The sequence below is a fragment of the Amblyomma mixtum genome, chromosome 8, assembly GCF_055824585.1.
Source record: "Amblyomma mixtum isolate Tamu chromosome 8, ASM5582458v1, whole genome shotgun sequence".
In the NCBI taxonomy this organism is placed as follows: domain Eukaryota; kingdom Metazoa; phylum Arthropoda; class Arachnida; order Ixodida; family Ixodidae; genus Amblyomma; species Amblyomma mixtum.
The window spans coordinates 100395540-100418783 of NC_143019.1; the positions used below are offsets into that span (position 1 = coordinate 100395540).

The following is a 23244-nucleotide window of genomic DNA, read 5'->3' on the forward strand; positions in this document are numbered from 1 at the left end:
CTACGATATCCACTTCTTGATTGCTTTCTTTTCGGCTTCCCTGGCAGAGGCGAAAGACGGTGGCTCGCCCTGCCGGGCGAACTGCAGATCGGCATGGTGGGCGGCGCCCATGATGAGCCGATATTCGGTCTGTTTTGTGGGGGCTGCTGTCACGCCATATGCAGTCCATGGGTCCAAGTCACCATTGCTGGTGGGAAAGAAGGAAAATCCAGAACAGAAAGATACCTTTCGTTGGTTGGGACAAAAAGTTGCTTTTCTGTCGCATATTTACAGTACTAAACCCATCTTATCGATCCGTGAAGCTCGCATTCTTCGCCGAATACAGTTGAATCTCCTACGTACACCAGCCAAACTTTATCTGTACCGGTACACTTCCACACCTCAGTGCCTAAACAGTCCACACAGATATGCAGACATAGAACACTGCCTTACACAGTGCCACGTAGCCTTTCAGTCCCCCGCCGATCCTTTCCCGCCACCCCCACCGTGGCCCATCTGGCTTCCTCCCGGCACCTGAACCTGCAACACGGCCTTGTCACCTTGGCCCAGGACCTATTGAACGCATAAAGGCTGTTAATAAAAAATGTCACACCACCACCACCACCACCCAGTGAACGCTCTGAATCTTCATCATCATAATCGTCCTCATCATCTCAGTGACGTCCGCTGCTGAACAAACACCTCGCTTCCGTTAACCTTCGAGACATCATCTAATACGCAATAGGTGGCCACTCTAATCTCAAACTTTGTTGTACCTCACCTTCCCACCTCACCCTCTGCAACATCCTGTCCAACATGCGGCATCCCTAAGAATACGCTCCGTACGCCCTAGGGTTCAAAGATGAACTGCCGCCCGCACTGTAGGGGCCAGCCAAGACTAGTCCTTTTTTTGTTACCTTTAACTAATTGGCCTCCCGCTGCATAGTAATGGAGACTAATAATATACTGAGTTTGAGGCCTCACACAAAATCAGTCTTCCATGTGCGTACGCACCATGATCAGTCACTTTATCGAAGGGGATATTGAAGAACAATTTTTTTTTCTGCCTATCAAGTGCGCCTATAGCGCGAGATTTTATAGGCAACTTCTTAATTCGCGCTCTTAATTTAGTTTTGACTTTATTCTCGGCTGCCTCCTAAGATGTCGATGAAATTACTTGTTTTTTCTTCAGTGTACATTTTAATATACCTATGACTGGCACTGTACTTCAAGGTGCAGTATAGTTTACTTGTAAAAAAAGTGTAGAGTGCGCAGAACATTTTTTCATACGTCTCCCATTCCCATTTTCTGCTTTTTGCTATTTATGTTTATGTATTTATTTTACGTGTAGGTATTTGTTTTTTACCTTTATCTGTTTGTTTCTCTACTCTATCTGTTCCTCGCTCACCTCTTGTGTCCAACCCATATAAAAGGGGAAACACTGGCGAAGACAAATCACTATTGAAAATGATCAGTTTGACATCGAGTCAAATAAAAACGTTTCCTTTAACGAAGCGTATATTTCGCTATATACTCCTTTAAGCAGTCAAGTGCTTCATGCTGTCGCTACCTACATATACTAGATACGCACAGAACGACATTCACAGGAAGGTTTCGGGAGCAGTGGCGCTGCACTCGTGTTCGGACGGTGTGTTTACGACTGTGAATACTTACTAGAGTAACCATATTTCGAATAAGGCATCAATGACAAAATGCCTGTCTTTTTATCTACTTCAAACTACAAGAGAAACTCACAGAGAGCGTCCAATACGCGTTTGAAGCGATTGATGGCGTATACGATCTGCGATCTGACAATGAAGGTTGCCCATTGAGCGTGCGATGATCAGCGTTCACTTGATGGACACGGGATAGCCTGGTCATGTGATCTTGAGTAAACACGGGCCTTGTCTGCAACGGTAGCGCGAGGGATATGCTCGGGTCGGTCACGGGACCGGTTACAGCCACTCTGGCGCTCAACTCACAAGCAAGCCATTGAAAGCTGAGCCCTATAGAAAAGCCATATCAGGCAGCTTATCACAGCCGCTGTGCTAGATGTGCAATGGTGCTTTGCTGCTAGCGTCGACACCACACCGCACGGCGACAGTCGCAAGACCATGGACTGTAAAAATATTCATTCATTCCTCTACTGACATGCAACCCTACAGTAATGCGTATTTCGTAACCTAATTTGGGCTTGTGCGCATGTCGCTTTCAACTTTTAGCCGTTATCTGAAAGTCAACCTTTTAAAAACAATTTAAAAAAGAATTTACAACGTGTACAAGCTGCTCTATAAATTTAGACGGAAGGCATGGACCACTTGCTTTGTGAAATTACATTACGACCTTCATTTCAGACACAGAGCGAGTTAGATGTCAATGACGTACTGTTCACTGCGCGCCTACGCTCACCGTATGGGTGCCTCATTGGAGTCTCTATACGACCCGGCTTCTTTTTTCCTTTCCTGCCCCAAATTTGTCCAGGTGGATGCGACACTTCCTGCTGACTTGGAATTGTGGCGTTGCATTTGGGCTACGAGCACTGATTATTGAGACGAATCGTAACTGGCTTCTTTACCCGAGATCAGCTGCAAGTCAAAATACATATAGGCATAGTTCTCTGAATACTTATTCAACAAACCTGAAGAAAATTTTGGACGCTGTTTGAAGATTTGGTGTAGGGTAGGTCTGCACCATCTTGTTGAAATCTGGCGTCACACCAAACCTTTCTCTGCAGCTCGCGGAAACGTCTAGCGGGTCCCACTCCACCGGGTAAAACATGTCGTGCACACCATCACCGCAGACTGGCTGGACAAGTTCGGTGCAACCCTGCGGCGAAGAATTACATCGCAATAAACGTGCTTTAACGTAAGACATTTTGAAAAAAAAAGCCTTCGGTCTTGTGAAGACGAAATATGTAGGAAAAAGTTAGAATTCTAATAATGAATGTCATTTTGCATGAAAACTCTCGCAAAATCTCTTGAGTTTCTAGAAAAATGTTTCTATGACTTCTACAAATATTTTTTTTTTGCGAATGCAGTTGCATACTCAGCATTCCGTGTTATGCGTTTGCTTTGAGATCGTAGGCGCTTTCTTTGCTGTCGCTTCATAAAGCTGTAAGATCTCCGCATTGTAGTAGGAAAAATATGGAAGTGAGATTATTTCCTAAAGTAAATTATGCTCGTTGATTTCCTCCTCAACACGTGCAAATTGTATACCAGACACGATGTGACAGCAACCTATGTTCACCCGCCGCTCAAGGAATATAACTTTGGAATACGTCATTGGCTCTTCAAGATAACAGAGGGGCGCACCAAAACGACTGCTAGCAAGAACAAATTTAGGGGTCTTTCATATTGCGCATTATAAAGGGCTACATATATTCTTTTCTTACGCGAGGCAACTGCTGGTAGCCGTCGAATCATAAAGCGCGAGTGTTTCACTGATGTGCACAATTGGGGAATGGAACCATTCATTTATTTGGGACCACTAACCTCATTCAAGAAGCTTTCATTAAAAACGTCTATTTACTCCTAAATACCCTCCCAGCGACGCATACAGAGCAAACGTGTTTCCACTGATTTGTTTTCGTGTGTTTGATTCTCTGCGTTTTGTCTATAAAATAACATTTACTTAATGTACGCATGCAACAGAAAGTTCTACTGACAGACATCTAGACCAAAGGAGGAATGTTGGGAGTGTATAGGAAGCATTTTATGTGGTCACAAAGAAAATTAGAATAGACGCCCCATAAGAACAGCGTCAATCACAAAAGTGAGAAAAGCATAATGACAAAAATAGATTTTTTTTAAACGCAAACCTATGGTTGCGACGCTTACACAGACCTCAGCGTAGAGAAGAACTTCTAAACCTACAATGCAATGTCGCACTCTTAAGTTTGATATCAATAAAACAATTTCCTGACGCACTACGCCGAGATTACTGCCGCATTTACTCCCAATCTCTCCCGCCTCAAGGCACACTCTTTCGATAGGTACCAGTACAGTACGGTCCACTGCTAAAGGGAACATGAGACTGCGTGGCCTCCGCGCTGCGCGAAGCGCTCCTGCCGAGGACTTTCGGGAACTGATGGCAAAAGGCGCATGCCCAGTAAACATGGCGGCTGGTCTTTCAGCTCATGCCTCTGATCCTGCCCATTCTAGCCGCATCTAGGCAGCAGGGCTCCGCGAAGCGCGGAGGTAATGCGAGCGCATGGTCCTTTTAACAGTGGAACGTACTGTACATATTATCAGCAGCTTCCCTCGCCCGAATTCAGGCATGGAGTTTTTTTAACCTACACATCTCCGTATTGTAGCTTTTGCAGAGGCCCGGCACCGAACCCCCCCTCCCCCCCCCCCCCAAAAAAAAAAAAAAACTGTCAGGTAATATGGGAGGAGTAATCAATCGCACATCCTCCACCGAGCAATACCCATGTAGGAGCAGCGGCTGTCCCGCAACTTTCCCGACCAGAGCCCTCTATTGGTCTTGCCAGGCGCAGGAGATCACAGGAAGCGCTGGGATTTTTACATGGAAGTCCGACCCTGGTAGAAAAAATTTTGTCATAATAAACAATTATCTCTCTCTTCAAATTTCTTCTACAGAAACGTAAGGGCATTGGCGCTGCAGACACTGCTAGCCTAAATGGGGCATGTGAGCGCTCCACCTTTGGATATTACTGAGAATGGACGGTCCTTTTTAGTGTGCTACGAAGATGTTTCCGTCGTGTATTGGACGTTAAGTGCTCTGTTAAGGTGTCTGATTTCATTTCCTACTTTTCTTTTCAAGTGGATTTCGCTTCCATTCATAGTGAGGATAAGGATTAAGAAGTAAATAACTTTAAATAGTGCATTCCACAGTTATTTGTTTCAGTCTTTTGTGCAGCTTTTTCACCCCTTTTATAACTTAAGAACATTCGTTAACAATAGTGTTTGTACTTACTGAGGAGCTTTTTTTTTCTCTCGTGCTGCACGGAGCGAATTTCCCTAACGTTTCCTTTCGTCCTCAAATCTTTTAGTGTTATGGGCACTGGCCGCGGTTTCCTGATGACGTCGGCAGTGGCGTACACCGTCATGCTTAACTTTGGACTCAATATTGAATATCTTTAATGTCGTACTATAGTGTGCGGGGCAAGTTAAACAAATAATGATACGCGGTTCTTGCTTCACAAAAAAAGTGTTGCAGTGCTGGGACAATGTTAAATTCATTGCTCTTGTGAAAAAAAGTTTATAAAATAAAAAAAATATTCTCACGTTTGGGCGGTATTTTAGCATGCTTCTAAGCAAAACATTGGGTAGCCGTCACCGTAGCTCAGTTAGTAGAGCATCGGAAGCGACATTCAGAGGTCGCGGGTTCGGATCCCACCGGCGGCATGTGGTTCGTTTCTCTCCTCCTTTTTGTTATTCTTGCACTGATGAAAAACGAGAACTTAAAGAAGATATCCCCTCGGCTCCTTGGTTTCGGTGACTGTTGACTTCTGTCATTATGTATGCCACTTAATAAACCCTCATAATCTCTTCATTCTGCTCTCACAACATTAAGAAAAGGCTGAATCCCGTGAGGCAAGACAAAGCAGAGTTTCATTCACCTCAACATTGAGAGCGTACTGCATAGGAGCACCCTTATGTTACAATGCTCCCGCTCTGCTAAACAAATAAAACTGAGAAACTTTTCACATTGCCTTTAAGTGAGAGCCTGTAATTGAGGACTGCTCCGAGAAGATTTTTCTCTTTGCCAATTCCTTTTGCACGGACGCTATTTTCTGTCCATATGTATTTGAGTTCTATGCAATGTGAGTTCGCAATTAGTTGTGACGTTTTACTCGCTTAAATTATGAGATTTTCTGAGGACGGTAAATGGAGCACTGACTTTCTCACGTCTCAGTGGCCACCCGCACCGCCAGGTAAGTAAAAGGAGGAAGGTGGCAGTGAAGAAACAGAGAGATGCCGGAGTGGCCGCAGCGCTCCCCAAGACAATATTTTATGGGAATCCCCTAGCAAACACCTTCTGACGACGCTCATGCCAGCTCCCTCAGCGGAGGGAAGGGACAAGCTCTTGGCCAGTTTAAGAAAAGCAACCCAACTGGCCCTCATCACGCGAGCTCAAGAGGTCGCCTCCGACTGGAGGACACCCTGGACTCACCCCAGACCCAACCAATACCTACCATTTTGTGTCAATAAAGTTGTAACTACCATCGGCGTAGTAGAATAACACCATATGCCGGGCTAGTTGGTTGCGATCGTTGCCGGGCTAGTTGGTTGCGATCGGTTGCGGGCGTAGTGGAGGGCTCAAGAATAATTTCAACTGCCTGCTGATTTCTAACGTGTGGTGACATCGCATAGCACACGGTCGCCTTTGTGTTTCGCCTTCATCGAAACCAGGCCGCCGCTACCGGGTTCGAAACTTGGAGCTCCGGATCAGTGGCCGAGCGCCCTAATTATTGAGCCACCGAGGCGGGTTACCGCATCGCATGTTCGTAATTCTTTCATGATGTACATATGGGACCAGTGAATTTCTTATTTAATTAATTTTGAAGGCTAAGTACTGCATTTTGCTGCCCAGGTGTTTTACTTTGTATGTGTACGACATCGACTAATTTATTTAGTAATGTTGTGAAATGCTCTTTGACCCCCTTCTTCGACTTGTGGTGCAAGTAATCTAAAATAGTTCAGATCTTTTGCCAAGTAGTTTTCAAAATTATTAGCCACGACTCTTCCTTCGTAAAGAAGAAAAAAAGGGCAACTTCAACGACAGCTTGAAAAGCGTCAATGTGCCTGTTCTGGAAGGCCATTTGAGAAGGAGCTTCATTTCAAAACAATAAATACTCGCACGTAGGCAACGGAAGGAAGGTACGGTTACGGTTAGATTTTTGTTGTGGGCGCTGGCCGACTGGCCTTGACGCCGCCTGCTGAGCGGTCATGACGGCGTATTTGACACATGCTAAAAAGAACGGCCGAAGAAAATGTAACCGTTGCATCTTTGATTGGGCATTTGCTTCCCAACGTTCTGTTGCCTATGTCACGCTAGGCGTTCCGAATAAAAGAAACAGAACTTTCTAATCGCTTCTCGTTATAACTACCCAAGAATGCTGAAACTAACCTGAAATCTCCAGGCTTCCAAATTGAAGGCCTTGTGAACGTCGTTACAAATTCTGGCTCCAGAATAGTTGAAAACGTGCATGGCTTCAGCCACAGCGCTAATCACTGAATAGTCGCTGCTGTCGGATCCGTTACGAAGGAGACTGCACGCAACCTGGGGGATAAGATTTAATGATTAGAATCAGAAAAACAAATAGGAGGAAGTAGCAACGGAAAGATAGAAGTCTAAACGCAGGACTAGGCTGGTCTTGGTTCATATCAGCTGTATCACAGTTTGTTATTGCAAGAAGTGAATAGGTCTTGCAGAGAAGTTTATTGGACTGATTATTCATACAAAGGGACCATAGTCCCTCACAAAGACAAAAACACCAAGGCAGCGACTAGTGTCGCTCGGTACAAAAAAGCTATGAAACAAGAACACGACGGCGACTGCTGCCGCCGTTCACACAAAATCATTCACAGCACAAAATGTTCAAAGGGTCCATAATGTCCAGGCATCGCGGGGAAGCACGCTCACTGAATACGATGAACGCGCACTGACACCGCGCACCACACACTCAATACGGCAGGAGCCGCACCGTCACGCGGCCCCCGCTGGCGGCGATGAAGCGGGTGCTCCACCGCCGCAGGAACTCGTCTTCTGGGAGGGTCACAGTGAATAGGTGGCGGAATATTCTTGCGGTTTGTTTACTGCCCTAGGACGTCATGTGTGGTGTTCTTTCATGCTTAATATCCTGCGATGTGTTGTAAGCGCTGCTGACTGCGCAATGTAGTTTTCTTTTCTTGAACAGCTGTTTCCGGTGTTACCTTTTATTTAAGTACTTCTCGAAGTTGTGAATTCTACTACTAATGTTTTGGTTTTGTGGGGTTTAACGTTCAATAGGGGCTCAGTATCTAAGGATTGAGTTTATTACTGGGTCAAGCATTATGTTTAAGGTTTAGTAAGCGCCTAATGTTTTGAAATTAAGCGTTGAGTAAGCTCTGTTATTCTGATCTATTTGTTTTAGTTTCATGTTTAAAAGCTTATGCCTCTCCTAAACAGCAAGGCATTTGCCCGTCATCGCGTCTTTTCGGCCTCCTTTCTTTAGTGTATGCACGGGGCTGGCTTAAATTCTCCGGCCACAGGGTCGTACTGTCAGTCGTATAGCTGGGCACTTGTGGTTGCTGTGAAGCTACCTATGTCCTTTTGGTTGAAGCTGAAGCTGTTCACAACCCTGCTGAGGTTTAGAACGTCTGGTGTTTGGTGAATGCCCAGCTACGGAACTGAAAAACAGACCATTCGGCATAGTGGAGTTTCTCCAAACATGCAGATTGTTGAAAAAAAAAGAATGCTGACAGCTAGGCTGCGATTCCTGAACGCGAATTCTATCAAAAGCTTGGCGATACTGTACAGATTGAGACTGCAGCTGAATGACTGTAGCATGCGACGTCAACATTTCAATCAGAAGTTAAGCCGTCTCTTGTGCGCCGGAGATTTTTTATAGGTGACTGACGCCTTCGCTTCGCCTCTAAAGCGCTCTTCTGCTCATTTTATACTTTCAGACATCCTAAACATTTGCTGGGGGAACCGTGTCCTTGAAAGGAATGCCTATCGACCACCTACAGAAACACCTACCGAAGGAGGTGCTGTGCTGAAGTTTACAGATACCTGGACGGGGTTCGCTGGTAACAGTCCAATCAGTTCACTGCTGTAAGGGTAGTTGACGACTGCCATGTAGGTGTACCTGTCCCGAACCCAGTCACGGAAATTTGTGTAGTTGCTCGGGTCCAGCGTCTGGCAAGTGCGGAAGGTATCCGCAAGGGTCTTACAGCCGTCCGCTGCGGTGTGATGCAAGTGCAAAAACATATTGGCTGTGAAGATAAGGTGCAATGCACGAAACTTAGCCTCCTTAACTGTTTAGCCATTTAATCTTCAATGAATCCTTGGTTGGAAGTGTTGGCGCGGAATTTCGCTTTATGCCCCGCAGGTAAGCAGACGGTAGTTCGAAGAGTCCCAAGAGAACACTTCGTTGATCCTACAAAATTCTAGCCGCCTGAGGGAGTTTTTTTTTTTTTTTCCTGGCGGAATAACTCAAGCGCTGAAAAGAGGAAGCATCCTTCCTGCAGGAGGGGTTCGGGCATTATTTAAGTCTCGCACTGTCAACTTTTCTAGAGAAATGGAGCGGAGTCGGAGTTTTGAGGCAATACCGTACAAGTTTTTCACTCCAATTGTTCTCTAATTTCGTCCATAAAAGAAATGGAGAATGCCCACGTTCAACATTTAGCTACTCTGCCACACTATATACCTGTAACACAACCGGCAACAAGAGCAACGGGCTGATGATAGCACAGGGACAAGCAAATATATCTGTTGCGTTTTGAAACACAAAACAGAACCGAAAAACCGAAACACAAAACCGAAAACACAACCAGAACAATGTTACAATCGAAAAACAAACTTTTACTTGCAAAAAAAAAGACGCAACAGCACGCAGTTATTTCAGGAGCGCTCGTGTTGGCTCGGAACCAAGGCCGTCTTTCCGAAGAAGGCAGTGCACGTCTTTGAAGTATCCGCTATCTTCCTCACTGTTTGCAATTAATGTTTTCCCCTCTTCCCATCTGCTACTGCTCCAGTGAGTCCACGTGATGCGCAGCACAGTTAACGGTGGTTTTCACTTTTCACATCTAAAGGGCCACATTTTTGTTTTTTGAAAAAGGTGATTGCGATTAAAACGTAAAACTCACTTCCTGCTTACGGCTTGTAACCCGAATATTTCAGTGTTAGTTGTGGTATTAGAGTGGAGAGTTTTTCCGACATTCGTTCAATTCATACCACCGTCCGCATTTTCATAAACTATGGCTCCGCAATGCCTTTGCAGGCTGCCATGTTCGCCGGGCGAGCCGTCCCATATGGTGCTCTGGGAAAGTATAAACGCGCCGTGGCCCTACTTGGGCTTCACCTTTTTCCCACGCTATCAAGGTAGGCTTCTCAAGCACGTGGTCTGTGTGGTGGACGACATTGGGGGCGCAAAACTGAGGACAGACCTCAAAGCAGCTAATACTTAAACATATCAAAGCTACACGTTTTTCATATCGGCTACAATTTCTCGCCTTTAATGGGTCTGCTGGCGAGCATTAATAGGAAAGAAGGTTCCTGGATGAAGCCTGCATTGAAGTGGGAATGAAGGGCTTCACTCGAAAATTCTGCGTCAGCGTCATGTGTAAAGGAAACCCGTGGGAACAAGCGGGCTGCACCTTAGCCTCCGATATCTTGTCTACATTTCCGCGAATCGAGGACTTTCGTCTGACGGATGTCTGATCTACAAAATGCCCGTATAAGCAGTGGAACGCCCTGCCCCTCCTGCCAGCTCAACAAGCGGCCATTGCGCTGGAGGTGAGAAATGATAACGCGCATTTCCATCCTGGTTTTCTTCAGTGTGAAGTGAGGGCGCATTAAGCGATCAATTTAAAATAAGCTTTTGGTCGATTTGCACATGAATTTCTCTATTTCTCCTGCCTACGCGAAGCGCATAGCGACGTCCGTCAAGTCGTGACACTCTGTAGCGACGTACCACGTGACAATCGCTGCCCCACCTACGCTGCGGACTCCCCGCTCGTCAGCACTTCGCTGCTGGACCACTTGCGGGGCAGCGATTTTGACGTGGATCATTGCCATGGAGTGTGGCGATTATTCCCGTAGCCAGCGCCCCCTATCTCTATAGCGACTTTTTAGCCGTGGTCATTTCTCCTCACTTCCTTTCTTGACGGCCAATTTCATTCGCGCAATATTTTTATGTTCACTCTCACCTTGCTTCTTCCTCAGCAAAGCTCACACCCTCTCCCCCCCCCCCCCCTGTGGAGACTACCCAGGAAATAAGGAAATTAATAGTCGTCAGCTGCTCAGTGTCGGGTGCATAAATAAAGTAATTTAAGAGGTAAAGCTACTCACGTGTTGATCCGTATTTATCGAGAATGGCCCAACTACTGGAAATTATATCCGGGCACCCTGGAGACGATTTCTCGAAGGCAGCGGTGATCGCGGAGAAGTAAGTTTCACAGGTCGTGAGGCTGGGAAACATCTTGAAAGGTGCGCTACTCGCAAGGGCGCTGGAAGAAAGAGGTGGATTGTTTTAGTGAGCGCTTCAGTATTGAACTGATCTCAGCTGCACATCCAGAAAGAGAGTTTCCTCTTTTTTTTTTTGTCACTGACTTCGTCAGGTTTTCTAGAAATTTCAGCGTTCGAAACTGTTATTTGCAATTCTTTTGCGCGAAAATATCCTGTGCATTCTATCAAGCCTCCGTTCATAGGTATAATGAGCTAATCACAATATGTGTCATGAGTTTATTAAGTCTCACCAACACCAAAGTAAACTGTTAGGATAGTCCGGAATGTCTCCGCATGAAAGGAAGATGGCTAGTCAAGGTTAAGAACAAAGAGTTATTTAATTGTCTAGAGCCGCAGAACCTACAATGGGCATTTGTAACCATGGAAATGACCTTTTCATGAGCTGTATTATGAATATGTACAAGAGCCAACAAGAAAACCAATAAAAAGGTGGTTTTAAAATTTTGTTAGAAATGAGCCCAGAGAATTTTCGGCCCGTTCTAGCTGCAAATTGCCGCCTCCTGTGAGTTATGCCGGTTTTTACTTCGCTTGTGCCCTTACTTTTTCATTCCATATCTTCTTCTTTGCTTTTTCTTTCACTGGCGAGGTTTTAGCTAAAAGGCGCTGCTGTTGATTTTTTTTATGCCAGAGTCATGTTTACAGTCCTCCAGAAAAACAAAAAACCATGTAAAAATCTGATTGTAATCTCTCGAAAATACCGCTTGTATGTTTAGAAGTTCGGTACAAATGTTCCCTTTGTTCGTCTCATTTTCGTTTTGCAGCGACAGCAGTTAAAAGCGCGATCAACAAGCTTAACCGAGTAGTATTCGGTGTAACGGGAGAATAGTAACTGCAGGAAACGGGGAGGAGCGTTAGCATGGAGGACGGCATTGCAAATGCAGAGGAGCGGGGTATCCGCTGAAGAACACCATAACAAGATTGGAGGAATGCGTAACTAAAATATGCGAACCATGGGAACGATTTGGACGGCTGTTGCCGTGTGAGAAGGGGAGTACGGGGAAAACGGTGCAAATTGTCATCACCTATCTGCGGCGGCTCAGATTAAGTTAAGAACAACGCAGCGAGCTATGGAAAGGAAAATGATAGGTGTACCATTAAGAGATCGGAAGAGGGCGGAGTGGGTGAGGGAACAAACGCGGGTTAATGACATCCTAGTCGAAATCAGGAGGAAGAAATGGGCTTGGGCAGGGCATGTAATGCGAAGGCAAGATAACCGGTGGTCCTTAAGGGTAACGCAGTGGGTTCCAAAAGAAGGCAAACGTAGCAGGGGACGGCAGAAAGTTAGGTGGGCGGATGAGATTAAGAAGTTTGCGGGGATACAGTGGCAGCAACCCTCAAAGGACGGGGTTAATTGGAGAGACATGGGAGAGGGCTTTGCCCTGCAGTGGGCGTAGTCAGGCTGATGATGATGATGATGATCTGCGGCGGCTGCTCCGAAACGCGTCAACAGAAGAATGACTAAGTTATGAAGAACGAAAAATGGAAGTTGTAATTGATGGAAGGAAATGTACGGAAAATTAAAAAAAGTGTATTCTGTAACTGCGCATGTAAGCGCGGCGCTGTGAGTTACTTTTACCTCATTACGAGGATAAAAAAAAATTTCTTTAAAGCTGGCCCTGAATTTCGCGTGGCATAAGACCCGAGAGATTTTGGCCTGCTGGTTCGTATAAGATTGGGCAGAGAGCACACCAACTACCCACTGGTCGCGGATGACGGAGACGCCAGGTGAACAAAAAAAACTATATTATTTTATTCGTGCAAGCCTAGTTTCTTTCGGCTTTATATGATTGATTGTTTTGAAGAATAATCAGTGGTACAGTCGTCCCCCATGCCGTGACGTGGGAAGGTGTGGGCCTGGCTCAAGATATATGCTAAAAACGTTAAGAGCAATTTAAAGCAATAAAATTACACACGAATAGTACGCAAAATGCTTACGCCAATGATTTATTCCTTAGTGAGCAGCACGTTGAATACCCCATCTTTTGTTTTTGATTTTAGTGACTATTTGCAGGTTTAGCACAAAACAGCAATGCCACAAGTTGGCTCTGGAATTAGAGGTGAGCGTTGCCGTAGGAAATTACTTAAAGTGCTTAATTTTAGCGGATAGTGACAGCCGAGCTCTCGACACCCCTTAGCCAATAATTATGGCCGCAAGAAAGAATAAAACAGATGTACAGCTTAGAAGGGCCGCATTTTTGTGACCGGTATCGGTGAGGTGGCGAGTAATGCTGGTACGTTCGTCAGCGGCGCCCCCAGCCGGTGCGATATGAAAAAGTTGCCAGCCTGTCGGGAACCGTTTATACTGGCCAATCCCTGTGTTGTAATTGCTTTGCTTTCGTCGGCACAAACGTCAGGATGCAGGAGGCGGGCCCAAAAAGTTGCCCAGGGACAGCTTGAAAACTACGCACGCCATCCACTGAGCGTCCGTGTAGCAGCATAGCAATGACTTTTTGTCTAGCTTACCAAGTATCACAATCGCGCTGATATAACTAAGTTTAGATTTTGTGCATGAAGTATACAATATCGTTTCCCCTTAGTTCCCCAACTTTATCGTAGTTAAATGAGAACGCAGAACAGAAAAGCCTTCTTCTATGTGTTAGTAGCACAATCTGACTGAGAAAAATGTGGGATATCTTCATTTGGCCCTTCATCTCCATGCGTTGCTGCCATTTATCGAAAGATAAGACCAGTAGCGAAACACTGCCACGTACGCGTCAACAACGTGAGGGTATTTCATTCGTAGAAATGTGCTCAAGAGGCCACCGTACGATCCTCCAAATGCAACTACTTTGCTTCTATTGGCACCAGGTAAGTTCGCCTTCAGCCACAGAATCAAGTCGGCGTAGTCGGCCAAGGCTTGCTCGGACGTCAGAAAACCCAAGTACTCTGGCCCCTGTTATAAAAAGACACGCATGTTTCTCTGAGGATTACGAAATATCATCAGTGGTTGAGCAAATTGATATGATTTTTTTTTGCATTACCGGAATCGTAGCTACATCAGTATACACCCAAATAGCAGTTCAAAGCCTCGTCTGAGACGCTGCGCACTCGCATTAGTGAGCCACTGTATAGGTTTCACCCTCATTAGATAACCCTTGCGCAAGTATCACGTTCAAACACTTAATGAATTCTGTTAAAACGGCTTCCGCTATAATTCATTCGCATGCACATTGAAGGCAGTTTAGATAGCTCCACCCGGTGCCGTCAGCGACCGGAGCAGTCCTAAAGTCGGCGAACACATCAGCGATCAAGCACCGCTGGACTTCAGAAGGCCCCGCTTCAGCTGCCGTGATATCCCCTTGTAACCGAGTATAAATACGGCGGAGTGTAACTACACGTTTACTTTTGTCTTAAGTGTGCACGTACGCAGCTTCTGGTGAGTGCGTTGTGCCAGCAAGCGGTGCAACGCGAAACAAAGAAAGCAAAGTCTAAGAGCTTCTCCTGGTTCTGAGAAAACGAGAGACAAGGCAACTCTCTCACTTCGTCTGGACATCTGCAGCTCACTGGGTTTGTTGCGGCATCTCTGCTGGCATGTTATCACACTAAGTAGCTGAAACAACAATACTGTCAAGTCAATAGGATGACCACGCCTACAAACTTCCCGTAATGGTGCTTTGCCTCTCATTTCCATACATCACGATGAAAAATTTAGCTACTTACCTTGAAGGACTCGTCCCCGAAAGGTAGTGACTGCCCGTAGTAGCGGTGTTCGCCAAACACTAGCAGAGCTTGAAATTCTGGTGCCCATTCCCACATCAGGCCCTTCAGAAATATAGTTTGCAGGCTATAAACCTTTTTCCATTCAATGTATCAATTCTGATGCCAAGTGTAGACCCGGCTACATGGATTCATGCTACAATAACCGCTTTAAGTGTGGGTGGCGGTGGTGCCACGCGGTTCAGCACTGAGAAACCTAGAGTGAGGTTTTTTAAAGATATGACATAGCTTATTCGTGGCTGCAGCTATTGCTAAAAGTTTTCATAAGAAATCAATGAACAACAAAACTTTGCGGCATGAGTGTTCAGTTCCAAAAAACAATAACAATAACTTTTTGCCATAAGGTTATCGCTTTCCTATTTTTTTTTTGGAACGATGTATGCCTAGTACGTGTAGAGTCACTGTCCTGCTTTGATTTTACAGTTCATTATACCCCAGAAGAGATTGCGAAAACATAAGTTTTGAAACGCCCAGTATACAAAAGGTCCCCAGGAAAATAACAGCCTAAAGGGCGAGTCGTTAGGCCGGCGTAATGGAATCTAGCCGAAGGATGGGGCAGAGAAACGGGCAAGCGGGACACGCTTGCGCAAGAGCTGCCATCTTCTAGCGGCTTACTAGAATGTAAAAGTCTTGACGGTTCCTGGTTAAGCATCGCGTGTCAATAGTAAAAAATCAGATAACCACAGGAAAAAAAATCATTTGAGTATATTCGTGCAATAGCGTACATGAAAAAGAATCTACTTCAGTGCCGTAATACAGCTTAAGAACATTCAGCCTTGCTATGTCGCTAAGAAAAAACAGATTTTGTCGTAAACAATCATTTGGAAGTGAAATTTCAGCCCACGAGTCCCAAGCCAATTTTTTGATTCAATTTAGCTAGACTACTTTATTCTCGTCCCCGATAAAGCAGAGATGAGTAGCGCAGTTATATGAAGCTAGGAGCCGGTTTCAAGCAAAAACGAATCGACAATCGTGATATAAGTAGTGTTAATAACTCTAAATTAAATGGAACCAATACTTAGCCAGAATAAATGGGATTGATGAATACCCAGCTTTCCTGGACATAGGCATTTAGCGGCGTCTGTATCCTTGGACAAAGAAGATGAAGTATGGTGCTGGTGTGTGGCTGACGGGCAAGACAAAAAGTATTCGTGCGCTGGCGCTTAATGTATGGCTACTTGGCTCTTTCTTGCTGTGTACATCTCAATCCCCTTTTGTAAATATACATTTCTGCACGTTAATTACCTTAAAGTCGCAATTTTGAGGAAACTAAATTGTCCTGAAAGAATCTGTGTGAACATAATGAATACCACGACCGAATTTTCTCCTGGCTAAAAAATATGAGCTATGAAATGCGTGTTGAACTCACCGCTTCTATTTCTGATGGCCATAGATAATCAACGACAATTTACCGAACCTTCGATATTCCCGCGTTCATTTAGGTTGCTCTATCAGTACGTGGTGGCACCCATGAGAACTAAAAGAGCTGGTCCAGGTTTCCTGCATTTGCAACTCCCCAAGTAGCTTAGCGATAGCTCGAGTGGAAGCGATCAATTTAGCCCCGTTTTATATGACGTGTCTGCTAAACAGTTAATGAGCTTTCTATTAAGGGTGGACCTGCGTAACTGGCTGCTCCAACGTGACGAGATATGAAGCTGGAAGTTTGAAAATGTGGAATTTCAGTTGACATTCTACTGCGGCTGATGCTAGAACGTGCAGTTTGAAGAAGAAAATAGTTGCCTAATAGCGTCATAGTTAAACGAAAAGTCGGTTCATAGCAAACCACTTTCCTGTGCGCTTGCCTCGTCACTTCTGCGGTCACAAGGCGAGATGTAAAGCTTCACCGCGCACAATACAACGCACAGACATAGCTCACTGTTTAAGAATGGTGAACTGGGCTAGTCGGTGGGGAACCATATTCAACAAAAAGTAGCGCACAAAACGGTACGAACAAAACAAGCGACACACACAACGTTGTGTGTGTTGCTCCTTTTTTTCTTCCAGTTTTGTGATCTGGGTTTTCTTCTATATGGCATAGATCACCGTCCCTGCGCCAAGTTCTCCTTAACAACAAGCGGTGGGTTTCTGACGGCACCCCTATGGTAAAGTTGGATTTTTTTTGGTGGAATAAACAAGTCCGTCCCGATTTTTTCGCTGGTTCATGTAATGATTGAAGACGAAGCAAATCACTTCCTAAAAGCTGGCACCTTTTTCCATTCCGTGTTGTTGGCAGGCACGATTCAAAAGTGCAGAAGAAATGTGATATTCGGTCACTCTCTGATGGTGTCGTTTGCATTCATCTGTACTCAATGGAGCCCCTTAGAACTTGCAGGATTATTTGAAAGTGAGACAGACAGGCGTCGCACCCAGCTTTTCGCCCACAACTCTCCCCACTACCTACGCGTCAACATGCTACGTGGGAACGAGGATAAAAATTCCCGTCGCGTGAGCGTTTTGCTAGGTAGTTGGCCTTCGTGATGAATCTGCACGGTCAAACCTGCTAGCTGCATGAGAGTACTACAGGTGTTGCTGTACCGTGTTGAGTACGAAGGCCTCCACCGGTTGTTCGTTTCCGGTATAGAAAAAGATCGGGCCTTTGTTGGGGCTCCAATAAGCGTCGGACACTGCGTACCGCATTTGGTATGTAGCGTTGTTGCGATAATTGAAGTGGTCAATCTAGAACAACAACGAAACAATATCAACCCCGTTATTTCTAAATTAAGGAAGAAAGCAGGCGTGCTCACTGTAGGCGAATAGGCTTGCATTCATGTCAGAACGCAGGGAATGATGAGTGGCACTCTTTGTTATAGGCTAGTGTAGAGGCCCTAGATTAGGGGGAGCACTCAAGAGAAGAAGGAATCATAATTATCACGAATTGAAAATACTTATGGTCATAGTTTAAATAGCCAAGGCTGCCCGTTAAATGCGATTGTGTACCGGAATGCGTAGGAACAGGCGAATATGAAGTGAAGACCCTGCATGCTCAAAGTCAGCTTCTGCGCTTGAAGCGTCAATGTTACTGCGAAGCATATTTTCCTTTTCTACGGAGTAATTTTCACTATGAGGAATGAAAAGCTTTTGATAGCTTCTCAAAACATGAGCAATAATGAAAGTCAATTTTAGCTCTAGACTCAGGGAATCTTACTAGAAGATCAGTAATGGTAGACACAGCACAGGAGCAAATATCTCATATATTGCTGAAGTGAAATGAAGCCCACAAATTACTAAAGCAAAAGGGTCAACATCACATCTGCTGTTACGATAACACATCTGACGCAACTGATAAGCTTGTTTCTAAAATTGAGTGGCAAATTTCTCGCCACAAGGCATCCACAATGCCCTCAGTGAAAACATCGTAAAATCCTCCTGCCTTTTATTCTCAAAGGATTCGTCAGCCGAAGTGAACAAAAGCTTAAAAGCTTCGTTTTTTAGACTTGCATGGGACGAGTCAGTTTTGCATGTTTACTTCCTGCACTGGTTCGCTATACCTTTTTAAAGTATTTCAAAATGCACGTACTTCGAAACAAAAAAAAAATAAAGAAGTGAACTAACCCGTGTGCTGAAATCGTGCATTGTGTAAGAGATGGTGTCGGGAGATATCGCTGCTTCAATTCGCACGAGAAGAAGGAACAAACATGTGATCGCCATATTCACCGTCATCATGATGCCTGCAGAGAAATTCGAACGGTTCTTATACGATCTTGTCCAGATCACTTGATGCCAGAATTCTGAAGAAACTAACTACAACTAATTTTCTTTCACTGGTACAAAGTTTGTTTAAAAAGAAACTGTAGTTTTGAAGTTTACATGCTAACTAACAAAGCTTGATTTTTCTTGCAGTCGCAGCTCACAAAAGAACAAAAAGGTGTGTTACACGTTACTTAATGTAGCCTAAGAAGTAATATCAAAATTCTTCAAACGAAATGGGGTCTGGTAACGAGACGTACGCATTCACAGCATCAATGCCTTACTGCCGACTTTTTTAAAGACGAAATGTACTGGATGAGCATTATATAGTTAGCATCGCCAAGGATAATTATGGCACCACGACACGCAAATTAAACAGTTTAGAACGGAATTTAACTGACTACAATAAAGAATAAACCTGCCCTAGCAGATTCTACAGATAGTGTATTAAACATTGGTGGCAACCTTTCTTGTTTCCTTTCATTCCCTACTGGGAGCTCTTTTTTTAAACAACAGATGCTTTATTAAAACGCAGACATCTCGCTGATACAATGCGTTCCTGCTTTGTACTACAGAATAGATAGCTTTTCAACTCTGCACGCAGTGAAAAACGTACCTCCTTGTTAACGGTGTCTTCCAGGAATTCCGTTCACAAAATTGAAGTGGCGGCGCTAGCGTCTGCCAAAACTTATGCACTCTAGCTAGCTGCACAACCGACCTTCACGCTCCCTTCCTCAAAATGAGGTGACAGGATCATCGTTGTGTTTTATCTACGCCTTTTATTTACAGCCGCTTGCATTCGCACCTACTCTAGCCGTAGCAGCCGCTGGGTCACCACAAGTGCGGCGACGTCAGCGTCGGTTACTCAGAGTCAACTACAGTCGACGAAAGGGCGATTTCCACAAACCAACAATTTCCTATTCCAGACTTTACTAGAAACAGGAAGGGGCTCTTTTGTCACGAAAATCAATCACCTCTTCCTGAGACGATGGCTTTGAAAGCGCGCTTGTACACATATACTGGGAAGGGGAGGTTAGTGGATTGGCTGGATATATTCCCGATGAAGATCGATGGTGAGAAGCAAAATTGCCATGTTGTCCACGTCCTGGAAGCACGGATGCAAGTAAACACTGCAGAACGAAACACTTCCGGCGCTATAGACACTGGTTTAATGCCATGCCACAGCTGAGAGCAGTCCGGTCGCCAACCTGAATGACTAAAAGAGTATACCCGGTGTTACTAGTTTTTGCCTCTCTTTAAAGCAATTTGAATGTAGAGGGTGCGCATCCGCTTCCGGTGCCGGAAGTTCGTACCCGTGCTTCTTTAACGATTCTGCAAATTCGGGGAAAGCGATGTAGTCTTGGTCAAAAGTAACCAGGCTGCATGGTTTGCTTCTAGCTCATACAGTGGAACCCTTACAGCTTCCCAGATGCTCAAATGGTCGTTACAGGTAAGGAATGGGGGTCTTCTTACCTTCCAACACGTTTTGATCTTTAGGAAAGCCACAAGGGCTTCCACTATTTAAGTTAGAAGCAAACCTTGCAGCCTTGTTACTTTTGACAAAGACTGTACCCGGCATTTCTGGCCCGCGGGGGGGGGGGCACGCTTCCAAACCCCTGTCTTCCTTTCTCCTGCGCTCAGATCTTTTCTAAGTGATGTCAGTCCGCTCTGAATCTTCGTGCTGGCAACACGTCTTTACCGCTTCTCGGCCGTAGAGAGCCGATCAAGTACTAGTGATTTAGGACGTGAACGACGCCTTTCAGCTGGAATTTCAGCTTCGGCCACGTCGGCTACGTCCCGAGACTACAATGCAGCAAAACATACCGCCAGTCGAGAGTCTCTTCAGCTCTTCTGCGCAAAGAATCCAGTCTAGCCACGAGGCATCTTAACGCGCCTAATTACTAACACATGGGGAGATGAACTGCACAATCCTTAAAGGCCGGTCGTCCTCCTGTTTGGCAGGCGTACGCATAATTTTGACTCCGAAATGCTGCCGGAGCCACCTCAACCTCACTACAAACCTTCCCGGTACTTCATGGCCTTCGAAGTCTTGGTCGCAAAACTTCAAATGATGGGTCACTGAAGCATTTGTTTTTAAACCAAGCACTTGCACTTGGCTGTATGCATCTTGTGGCCTGTTTTCATTGCCTCAGCACACTGCCGCTACTTATCGTTCTTGAACTCCGCGTTCGCATTCCCTGCCATGGTCGCTGCAAAACATGTTTGCGCACTGCGAAGCAATCAAAGTGCAAATTACCACAGGCTACGAATAAACATTCCCACTGCTATGGCTTTCAGAGAATACAACCACCCTTGACTTGAAAGACGACATGAGATTTGCCACAATCGGATTAAGCCTACGCAGTTGGAAGCTCCTCTTCCTTACCCTAAATCGCTTTCTGCTAGTTTGCGTACTTCTCACCTTTAATAACGCGGAAGCATTACCAGTCCCACTAGGACAAAAGGCGCTGGCGTGTGTGCTCCGTGTGTTTGTGCACTCAGAGATAGTACAGAAATCATTGCGATGGCAAAAATAGAGTGACGTCATCATTTGGCCGTATGACGTGCACAGCAAGACGTATGACGTGACACAGTATGACGTGCACCCCAACTTCAGACGACGTTATGCATATTGTTCTTCTATTCAGGGTGTCCAGGCTAAGTTTAGCCAATGGTTAAAAGATAAAATATTTGAGGTAGGCTAGGGAAACCACTCACATACACCTAAGAACCTGCTTGCGCACCACAGGCAATTTTTCGTTTTGCAATTTACTAATTAGCAATTAAGATAATTTTCCTAAATGCGTAAATATTGACTTTAGACACCAAATGTGAATAGCAAAGTTGTAGAGCACCTTCAGAAACCCCCATTTAATGTATTTGCTATAAAGAAAGTCTCACGTGTATCCTTTTTTTCCGAGCTCCAAAGAAAGCCCGCGAAACAAAAAAAAAATTACGTGACTAGCGCATTCGCGCGCCACGATTGTGCTGCTCTCAATCCTGGTTTGAGTGAACGAAATCAGCTGCCGGTAAGACGCGACGGCCACGTTGCTCCGGCAGGCCGAAATGTCGGCGGTGGTTGCACCGTCACGCTTACAGAGTGGCTCGCGCGCGCGACTGAAGAGGCGGGGGCGGGGGGAGGGGGCATCTTTTATTGCACGCAAGGCTACGCCCTCTCCGTCGACATCGCGTAGAAACGACTCGGACAGTCTTGAACAATCGACGGCAATCCCCCCGGGCCGCATCGGTCGAGCGGTGGTGGAAGGGGCAACCACGCACACACGGCCAGTCGCTCAGCGGTGTTTCCGTCTCCTCCGTTTTACGACGCGCGCCGGCGAGAGGCGTCCGCGCGGCGCTGATTTTTTTGTTTCTTTTCTTTACAAACTTTCACAGAATTTTGTGAAAATTAATGTCCTGCAGGGCTGTTAAAAGAAGGCGTCAAGCCCCCTTCTCCATGTCTGGTTTCCACTCGGGCAGACAATGTTCTTGTACTGGTAGGGAATGTCGGAATCTTTTGCTTTACTACGAATAAGGGTGGTAGAAGGGTAGCAGCAGGCGTCTAAACGCTTCCGGCACAGGTGTGCATGCAGCTGCTCTTGCGCTGTCCCGCCAGGTCGGGGAAAAGAAAAACCTGGTTTTTCCAGGCAGTTCGTCCGCAGGTTTGCACTCCGCTATATTCCTCTCCCTTTCTCTCGCTCTCTGCTGCGCCCGCTTGTTTTGTACATGAAACCCAGTTTGCTGCTAAGCTCTGCGCGGTGAGCTCGTGTCTTTTTTCGCTTCAGAGGCGCACCAAGCTCGCCCTAAAAATACTCCACTGATAGCCCTCAAGCCGTTCCGAAACTTTCAACCATGAAGTGAACGAATATTCGCACACTTAAAGAGAAGTAGTAATCTTGAGCAATTATGTGAATTACACGTGAGTTTGAGGGTTTTTTTTTCAAACAGCTAGTGTTTTTTTCCCCTAAAGGTTTTGTGGTCTGTTTGCGTTAGTGCACGTCTGTTTTGATTTCATTGGCGAAATTTTTCGGTAGGAGCGGCAAGACTCAGCGAGTTCTCAACGCAAAAGATATGATGCTAAAGTTTCTTTGGTTCATCTGCAGTGTGCTGAAATTGAAATTGATTTATTGATTCCTCGTACAAGCGAGTGGAGACAGGAGTAAAGGATATATGAAAGCCTGAGAGAGGTTACTGACCCCTTAAAGATGTATGGCATCGTGTGACCTCAAAAACAATTGTAGGACAAAATATCTAAAATACAGACAGTGATTTACGGTTAAAATCACTTCTTTCTTATTCTAAGTACATACGACAATTTAAACTGAAACAATCATACAATTTCGCACGAAATACACCCACCGTCGCGGCGAAATTTGAAGAAAACTCATCATACACATGAGCAATTACTAAAGATTACAACCAACACGTACAGAAATGGCTACAGACAACACAGACAACAAATAATGAAAACAGCAGGACAGGCTGACCATGCACGGAGAGAAGCAGTCAAAACCACGTTCTGTATTCCCAGAAAGCGTCCATAGGATGAAAGAGGTGCTTTATGCTTACCTTGCAGACAAAAATTAATTGCTGTACAACGGCGGTCCCGTGTCGGTCCTTTTGTCTACCTTTAATTTGCCGTTAAATACGACTATACTACTAGCCCAA

The 23244-nt window shown here is 45.3% G+C and overlaps 1 protein-coding gene across 1 annotated transcript; it reads right to left on the reverse strand.

Annotated features, from left to right (window-relative positions):
- Positions 1-18540, reverse strand: LOC149333730 (lysosomal Pro-X carboxypeptidase-like). The gene is made up of 9 exons (XM_089557787.1): positions 18445-18540; positions 17428-17568; positions 14836-14937; positions 13887-14068; positions 10999-11156; positions 8686-8888; positions 7072-7224; positions 2618-2805; positions 1-187 (listed from the first exon to the last, which is right to left on the reverse strand). Exons 1-9 carry the CDS (start codon positions 18538-18540, stop codon positions 1-3), a joined length of 1410 nt encoding a protein of 469 aa, XP_089413913.1.
- Between the last annotated feature and the right edge of the window lie 4704 nt (positions 18541-23244).

Bases quoted from the DNA above. Each gene is read 5' to 3' on its own strand.
- LOC149333730 (XM_089557787.1), bottom strand. From the start codon at position 18,540: ATGGCGATCACATGTTTGTTCCTTCTTCTCGTGCGAATTGAAGCAGCG. The intron at 17,569-18,444 runs GTTAGTTCACTT...TTGTTGTTCTAG, and splicing joins TGCACGATTTCAGCACACGG to ATTGACCACTTCAATTATCG. The intron at 14,069-14,835 runs GTAAGTAGCTAA...TTTTTATAACAG, and splicing joins TCGGGGACGAGTCCTTCAAG to GGGCCAGAGTACTTGGGTTT.